This window comes from Mytilus trossulus, unplaced genomic scaffold (genome assembly GCF_036588685.1).
Source record: "Mytilus trossulus isolate FHL-02 unplaced genomic scaffold, PNRI_Mtr1.1.1.hap1 h1tg000745l__unscaffolded, whole genome shotgun sequence".
Lineage (NCBI taxonomy): Eukaryota > Metazoa > Mollusca > Bivalvia > Mytilida > Mytilidae > Mytilus > Mytilus trossulus.
In genome coordinates this window covers 13,388-22,631 of record NW_026963476.1, presented here as the reverse complement: position 1 = coordinate 22,631, position 9,244 = coordinate 13,388, and the positions used below count along the sequence as shown (strand labels likewise).

The following is a 9,244-nucleotide window of genomic DNA, read 5'->3' as shown; positions in this document are numbered from 1 at the left end:
GAATAAGTAAGTTCAAGTCTTTTTAGAACGTTATCGGAAGGACATACTAATACAAAAACTTAGTACCAGTGTTATATGAACGTTATCGGAAGGACGTACTCCTACAAAAACTTAGTAAATGAATGTTTTGGAAGAACATATTCCCACAAAAATTGAGTACCAGAGTTATATGAACGTTATCGGAAGGACATTTCATACAAAAACTTTGTACTAGTGTTATATGAATATTATCGGAAGGACATACTCCTACAAAAACTTAGTATCAGTGTTAAATGAATGTATCCGAAGGACATACTCCTACCAAAATTGAGTACCAGTGTTATATGAACGTTATCGGAAGGTCATCACATGTATGAATTTTCGCATACCACACTTGTAAAGATCATAACATTCATGATTTCTCGTGTATCTATTGTCACTTAATCCTTCACTCAACACATGTGTCACACATTATTTTGGTACCGTCAATTTTATATTTCAAACTGTCTAACTATATTGATTTCTATTATGTACATTTCGTTTACAGCATGCATATTTAATGTATTCAATACTAAGAATGATCTAGAAAGTCGCTATGAATTTACATGTCCGAAATATTTGTTTACATCTGAAACATGTAAGATTATAAATTTCTATTTGTCAATAACCTTTTAAACTGTAAGCTAATCCAAACATCTTACAAGTTCGTTATGCAACTTTTATACGGTCATATCAAATAATTTACCGATAGATTGATCACCTATCGTAACTCTCTTTGATAAACGTAATCAATCTGTTATCTAATTTCTGTTGACGAAATGACCATTACAAACTGTGTTGCAATAGCAACTTCTATTTGGTATTTAAAGAAAGATAAATTTGTATATAAGGACTCCGTTTGGATATGCCAACGAGAGCACATGAACTGCGTTCGGATTTTCCATCGCAATCATATACATTGTTTTTGGTTTAAATTAACTAAGTTGTAACACTGATACTTTATATTTGGACTTTATTAAATGAATTTGGACTTTACCAATTTGTTTATGTTTACTGTATTGAACTGCCGACTTGTGTGTGAATAAAGAGCTAGTACCCCGCATTGTGAATCGTTCCCAAAGACGGAATCCCATTCGAAGCCATTTGGCAATATTTATCTGGAAAGGTACAAAATCTGTCTTCATACATGTACACCACTTTTGTAAATTTCATGAATTCTCGTGTGCCTATAAAAGTGACTTTTTTCACTAAATTATTTACCGATACAGGTAAATGTGCATGCAATTATTCATCACAAGTATGGGTTATAATGTCTTTACGATAATAACCGTCGGAACTAAAGCTTGTACCCATACGTCACACTTTAGGTCTTCTTTTATCAGTATATGTTTTTGTATGTCTCAGACAATTACTGATTCTGCCAACTCTTTTTCAAAATATCACATCTTATCTTTCCAAGTATGGATTTTCATGTGTTTATTACGATTGCTTTTGTGACCAAATGCTTTACCACATACATCACATCTGTAATGTTTTTCGCCAGTATGTGTTATCATGTGTGTACGACAAGAACTGCTTTGGCCAAATTCTTTTCCACAAATATAACATGCGTAAGGTTTTTCGCCAGTATGTTTTTGCATGTGTACATTATAGTTGCTCTTGGTACTAAATTCTTTACCACATTCATCACATTTGTAAGGTTTTTCACCAGTATGTGTTCTCATGTGAATTAGACAATTATCTTTTTTGCAAAACTTTTTTTCACAAATATCACATTTGTAAGGTTTTTCGCCAGTATGTGTTCTCATGTGAGTTAGACAATTACTTTTTCTGCGAAACTGTTTTCCACAAACATCACATCTGTAAGGTTGTTCACCAGTATGCTTTCTCATGTGAATTCGACAGGCGCTTTCTCGGTGAAACTCTTGATCACAAAAAACACATTTAAAATGTTTTTCCCCAGTATGAATTCTCATGTGTTCATTATAGTTGCCTTTCTGACCAAATTCCTTATCACATACATCACATTTGTAAGGTTTTTCGCTAGCATGTGTTCTCATGTGAATTTGATAAATATTTTTTTGGCAAAATTCCTTTCCACAAATATCACATTTGTAAGGTTTTCCACCAGTATGGATTTTCTTGTGTATATTATAATTGCCTTTATGACCAAATACTTTTCCACATTTATCACATTTGTAAGGTGTTTCGCCAGTATGGATTTTCTTGTGAACTTTACAGTTACTGTTTTGGACAAATCCTTTTCCACAAATATCACATTTGTAAGGTTTTTCGCCAGTATGGATTTTCTTGTGTATATTATAATTGCCTTTGCTACTAAATTCTTTACAACATTCATCACATTTGTAAGGTTGTTTACCAGTAAGATTTTTCATTTGACGTAGACAAGAACTTTTTCGGTGAAACTCTTTGTCTGCAGTAGCCTCTTTACTGGACATAACTAAGTGTTACAGTCTGTTCACAGATGTGTTTTTTATCTACAACATACAAATACCAATTTATTTAAAGATGGTAGGTAAACTATGTTATAATTACAACTATAAGCAGTATGTATTGTGTACATACATTTGTACTAGAAGTCTGATTTTTTTCATTTATCCCTGTTCAGGAGCACCTGAGAGCACCGCGTTTTTTTTGTGGGATTGGTTTCCCTTGATGGACCGCTGTTTATCTTGTCGTCGTTTCGTAGTTTTCCAATGCTCTCCGACTCGCTTTCGATTTTATTGAGAGTGAATGTTTCTTTGTCATCATTGGTCTCTCTTTTAACAAATAAACTAGAATATTGTGGATACCTTTTTTTTTTTTTTACAAAAACAGATTATGTCATTACTTTTGTTTGAGAACCTCTTAAAAAACTATAATTTCGACCAAAAAAAGAAAGAAAGAGATTAAGGTACAAAACTTTGATAATGGGACGAAAAAGATAAAAAAAGAAAAAAAAAAAAAAGATTATCAAAAAAGTATTAGGCCTAAGATCTTGCATGCCAGACGCGGGTTACATCTTCATAAGACTCTCAGTGATGCTCGAATAGAAAAAAGTTAAATAGCCAAATCAAGTATAAATTAGAAGAGGGTCAATAATTTTTCACAGATTTTTCCAAAATACGACTACGGTAAATAGTTTTGCTTGAGTTAAAAAAATCTTTAGGATTTACAAGAATTCAGAATTACGCCAACTGTAAGTTTAAAAATATGACTATGTTTACATTTACACCGTGTCTAAACCACACCGACAAAATTTGTTCGGACTCGATGGTATCTAACATCGGGCACAATGACGGAACATCAATAGACAGAAGAAAGATAGATTTCTCCTTATTTTCTTATTTTTTTTCATGATATCAAAGAATATATATACATATACAACTATTTTCTATTGTGATATGCAATATTTTCTACAACTGTTCTATATTAACGGAGAAATAAGTAAAAATGCATGTCAAAATGACGAATTGAGTAAACCTTGCCTCGAAATTGTTTAATTTCTCGTTAAATTGTTCATTTTGTACGGAAAGAAAGGTACGGGAAGATAGATACTGACACGGAGATTGCAAAACTAGTCATTATGAGCATCTCAATACTTGTATTTCTGTGTATGGAACGAAAGAAATGGGTCGTGTCAAAATAGAACTGGCCGGTTTCGTCAATGTTTACCACCCGGTTTCGTCATAGATTTCACAATGCATAACCCGGTTTGGTAAAAAAAAAAGATTCATAATCGCATTACATTATAATTAATTGATTATTTAACTTCAGAGTTGAAAAGGAGTTTTGTGGGTCGTTGGAAAACAACTTCTTTCACCGGACAACGGATTATGTGAGTTGGATTATGCTTATTATAAACATTCTCCTTGATATTTGTAAACAAGCGAGACATAGTGATTCGAATTCATAGCGTTTTGAACTATTTGTATAAAGCTGCATATGTCAAAAGTTAGAAGGTTTGACTGGAACATATACAAGTATGGTACACAGATCTGACGATTTCTTTCTTGTTTATAATAAACATAATCCAACTCACATAATCCGATTTCGCGGATGTCCGTTTTTTTTATTTCTTACAATATTTTAATTCGGTATACACTTTATGAGATAAGTGACGAATTTCAAGTTCTTTTTTTCGATTTCTATACATTTTTTTTCAAATATATATAAAAGTTATATAGCAAAAATGATAAGGAAGACAAAATATACAAATAAGTCGACTTGGCCGACATCCTAATAAAACTTATTGACCTTTAATTACGAGTCTTTTTTTCCATTTCTTTGGGTTTTTACACTCCCGTTACAATTTTGACAGGACGTATTATTGTATACATCCGTCTGTCCGTCTGTCCGCCCACCTGTCCGTCCGTCCGTCCTTTCATCCGTCCGTTCCTCCATCTATCAGTCGTTCGGTCCGTCCGTCCGTGTATCAATCCGTCTATCCGTCTGTCCAGCATAAACATGTCGCATCGTAACTTGAGGACAGTTATCTTATTTCTTAAAATTTAACATAGTTATTTCTTATAATGGTCAAACGATCTGTAAACCTTTTAGTGAAAATCAAATTAAATCTTTTTGAGTTACAGGAAATGTAAGTGAAACAGGAATGTGGGTTTTTTAACATGTCGCGCCATATCTCAAAAACGAAGTATTATAACTACATCAAACTTTACATACTTCTTAGTTATATAAATCTTTTAAACTTCTGTTTACTTTTTGGTGATGTTTAAAATTTTGGTTTAATAGTGATTGATTTTTTTTTGGTAAAACAAAAGGGGGTCACTTATTGTGATGTATCTCAAAACATATTTATGATTATTGTTTACATTTTACTCACTTCTTATTAATATTAATCCGTTAAGATCTCTGTACTTTTTGGTGATGATTCAAACTTTTATTTTAGAGTTATTGAGTTTTTTGTAAAAATAGAGGTTTTCACATGGTGCGCCCTATCTCAGAAACTATTTCTGATTATTGCAAACAACTTCACTCATAAGACGACGGGCGTATCATGCGGTCATGGCGCAGCTGTTTATTGCCAATTATGATACAAAATTCCCCTCTTTGACAAATTTAAAATTAGTTTGAAGTTAAGTGAAATAAGGGATACACCTTTCATTTGGGGAAAAAATGTGTATTACCATAATAACCTATGCCCAAACGTGCCCGTTTAAAATAGATTTTAACACGCGAAGTTTACTTTACAATAAATATATATTTAAATTCTCGAAAGAAAATGTTCAGATCCGTGTTAACGCTGCTTTTTATTAATTTGTTTGTTTAAAAAAAAAAAAAAAAAGGTGATATATATAGACGAAACCGGGTGATTGCATAGTAAATAACATTGACGAAACCGGTTTATTTTAATTTGACATGACCCTTTTCTTTCGTTCCATACACAGAAATACAAGTATTGAGATGCTTATAATAACTAAATTTGCAATCTTCGGGTCAGTATCTATCTTCCCGTACCTTTCTTTCCGTACAAAATGAACAATTTAACGAGAAATTAAACAATTTCGAGGCAAGGTTCACTCAATTCGTCATTTTGACATGCATTTTTACTTATTTCTCCGTTAATATATAGAACAGTTGTAGAAAATATTGCATATCACAATAGAAAATAGTTGTATATGTATATATATTCTTTGATATCATGAAAAAAATAAGAAAATAAGAAGAAATCTACCTTTCTTCTGTCTATTGATGTTCCGTCATTGTGCCCGATGTTAGATACCATCGAGTCCGAACAAATTTTGCCTGTGTGGTTTAGACACAGTGGTTTATATCAGTGATATATCATGATAACGCAGAAATGTTGACTACGTAGCATGTAATAACCTCGGGGAGTTAACTTCAACCAGCAGATGCATTGACCCGATTGATGCGGAAAAAAAAATAATAAAATTTATTTCATATCGGTTGAGAATCAGATTCTCTTATTGGATTAAAAGGGGTCACATGACATTCATTATTCTTCAGTAATAAATTCCATCGGTCATTAACAGAAAAAACGGACTAGAAAACCGGTCGTTAACGAACTTTTACATGATAATGACCGATGGGGCGTGGTTTCCGTCTGATAATGACCGTTGGGGCGTGGTTTCCGTCTGATAATGACTGTTGGGGCGTGATTTCTCTGTTAATGACCGGTGGGGCGTGGTTTCTCTGTTTAGAGAGATGTACCTTTCACAAATAACTTAAAACTTGTACTTTATTCTTCCATAGATATAAGCTTATTGACCCTTTAAATAAACTTATTCTAAATGTTAGCAATTCATCTCTGTATTTGAATATTGGTTTTATGTCCCATTTATGCCATTATGTTTTCTGGTCTGTGTGTCAGTCCGTCTGTTCGTTCGTCCGTCCATTCGTTCGTCCCGCTTCAGGTTAAAGATTTTTGGTCCATGTAGGTTAAAGATTATGGTCGAGAAGTTTTTCATGAAGTTGAAGTCCAATCAGCTTGAAACTTAGTACCAATGTTCCTTGTGATATGATCTTTTTAATGCCAAATTAGAGATTATACCTCATTTTCACGGTCCACTTAACATGGAAATGATAGTGCAGATGGGGCATCCGTTGACTTAGGACACAACATTTTGTTATTGGTATAAATATAGATTTTGTTACCGTAAATTAATAGCAGACTAGACACTATTGTTATATACATATGCACTTTAATGGATCTACCATCTGTCGACGCATGTATCTTGGCGTTGAACAAGGTAATGGTTTTCTCTAACTGTTTATATGACGTCTTTCCACTGCATCCATTAATTGTATGTTGGATGCGATTGATAATTTAGTCTTGATGCACGATTTTTTTTATTGGCTTTGAACTAGCTGTCACTGACTGCGAGTCTTCTCAGATATGTACTTTTTGTTGTTGGAATGTACAAGTACCATGTCAGGTCCATGTGTTTTGTTATATGTATTTAGCCTTTTTCAACACAATTTTATAAAATTGAGAATGGACATATAGTTCGTTCATATGCTATGCTGTTACATCACTGTCCGAATTAAGGGTAGGGTTGAGATTCCGCTAACATGTTTAACCCCGCCACATTTTGTATATATTTGTCTGTACCAAGTTAGGAGCCTGTAATTTAGTTGTCGTTTGTTGCTGTGTTAAACATTTGTTTTTCGTTCAGTTGTTTTTACATTAATATACATGTAGTTTTGTCGTTTGGTTTCATATTTGTGATTTTGGGGTCTTTCAAAGCCGACAATGCGGTATGGGCTTTGCGTATTGTTGAAGGCTTTACAGTGACCTATAAAGATCTGTTAATTTCTGTGTCATTTGTTCTTTTGTGCAGAGTTGTTTAATTGGCAATCATACCACATCTGTGTTATTCTGCTTGTTTATTTTAAATATGATGGCATACAAACCATCAAAGTTTGAAAGATATTTGTCAAACAGTTTCACAGCATTTGCGTTCAAAACGCCTTGGGCAGTTGGAGTGACGGATAGATACTGTTACTATATATATATCTATATTCAATAACATTTCAGCACAGGCACTTGTTTCTGTCAATATGTGGTTTACTATCCATACCCGTACTAAAAAATCACTCGATTTTTAATTTTAGTACGGGTATGGATAGTAAACCCCATTTGTTTTTACTTGCTCTTGATGTAAACGTGTTATATTGGTCCTTATGGTATTTTGCTTAAAGTATATAATTTGATTCTTTTGTGGCCAAGAAACGTGACCGTCACGCGTTCGGCTAAAATAGAAAATAAGGATAACATGCAGTTTTTGACTTATATTTCAGAAACTAAAGTAGTTATAGTAAAATTGATAAGGAGTCAAATTATTCAACAGGTCGGCACTAATTCTGAAAAATCCGACAACCCAATGTTGGGTTACTGCCCCTGAAATGCACAGTAACTTGTTTCTGTCAATATAGGGTTTACTATCCATACCCGTACTAAAAATCACGAGTTTTAGGGCCTTTATTGTACCTTTTTCTTCCTCAATTGGAGATATAACCCAGAGCCCAGAGGTAGATTAAAGGGGGAGCAGGGTTTTATTTCTAAAAAAAATGGTTGAATATAGAGGAAACGCAGGCGGATCAATCCATTTTAAAAAAGGGTTCCTAACCCAGGACAAAAAGGGGGGATTGTATAGGGAACAAAAAATCTTACCCCTTTTGAATCCGCCACTGTGGAATCACTGAAGAATGAGAAGAGCGGGCCCTTACTTTATGAAAATTTCTAAATCTACGCTAAATAAGCTTTTTTGTCAACAAATCATCTCGCCAACAATTACAACTAGATGCATTTACTACCTATCTATTATATCTATTATACTGACAATGAACAAATAATACAAATAAAATTCTATTTGGAAGTCTCATACCTTGATAAACTCGTAACATAGTACAAGTGACGTATTTGATCACGTGAGATTCATTGCTAGAAAAAAATACCTTTTAAATTAACTAAGAAAGTTGGTTTTATATAATTTAAACAAAAAATTAAGGTATTTTACACTTTATCTATTTCATAAATAAAAAGCAAGATATACATGTTTAATTGAGATATATATACTTAAGTTATAGTTTGAAGCAAGCGCATAGGTCATCATATATATACGTCTTCAAATTTCGAAGTGTCGGCATTTTACTAAAATAAACGCAATTGAGTTAATTTTTGGTGCATCTGAAAGATACTGTAAAAGCCTTGAACAATGAACAAATAAGTTTTTCGTAGGAAATGCATACTTAAACCCCATGCCTACTTTGGTGAATATATATACTTTTCAATTAACCGGAAACTGTTCATGAGAGAAATGTAAAAATAGTTTTGATGAAACCTTTTCAAATTACGTCAACGAATAAATATCAGGAAATAAGTTAAAACTCAAATGAAACTAAAGCAATTGATGTGTTTGTACAATTCAATTGTATCTTACCTCTATATCCATAAGTTGTGTCTTTGTTTATTCACTTTGAAAAAAACACACAGATTTGTCAAATTCTGGAAATTCTGGAAAACCCAAAAATAATTGTGAGGCTGTTTATTTTATTACGTCATGTAGAAATTATGCGTATAAATATGTGACAACTGAGGTGACAACTTAACGAATCGAATATGTATGTTGTTTATACAGAGCAAACGCCACATTTATTTTTACTATACATACAATTCTTACTTTAAGTCAACAATATAAATTTTAGAACTGTATTTTCTTCAATTTAAGAACCTTGCTAAACTGCAAAAAAAGATATGTTTTAGGAAAACAAAGTTCTCAAT

At 32.8% G+C, this 9,244-nt stretch overlaps 1 protein-coding gene across 1 annotated transcript; it reads right to left on the bottom strand.

Moving 5' to 3' along the window:
* Positions 1–843: 843 nt before the first annotated feature.
* Positions 844–8,997, bottom strand: LOC134702887 (zinc finger protein 239-like). Its single transcript, XM_063563433.1, has 2 exons — positions 8,904–8,997; positions 844–2,477 (listed from the first exon to the last, which is right to left on the bottom strand). The coding sequence occupies exon 2, from the start codon at positions 2,436–2,438 to the stop codon at positions 1,419–1,421; it is 1,020 nt and encodes a 339-aa protein (XP_063419503.1). The 5' UTR covers positions 2,439–2,477; positions 8,904–8,997; the 3' UTR covers positions 844–1,418.
* Between the last annotated feature and the right edge of the window lie 247 nt (positions 8,998–9,244).

Coding starts and splice junctions, on each gene's coding strand:
- LOC134702887 (XM_063563433.1), bottom strand. CDS start 2,438: ATGTCCAGTAAAGAGGCTACTGCAGACAAAGAGTTTCACCGAAAAAGT.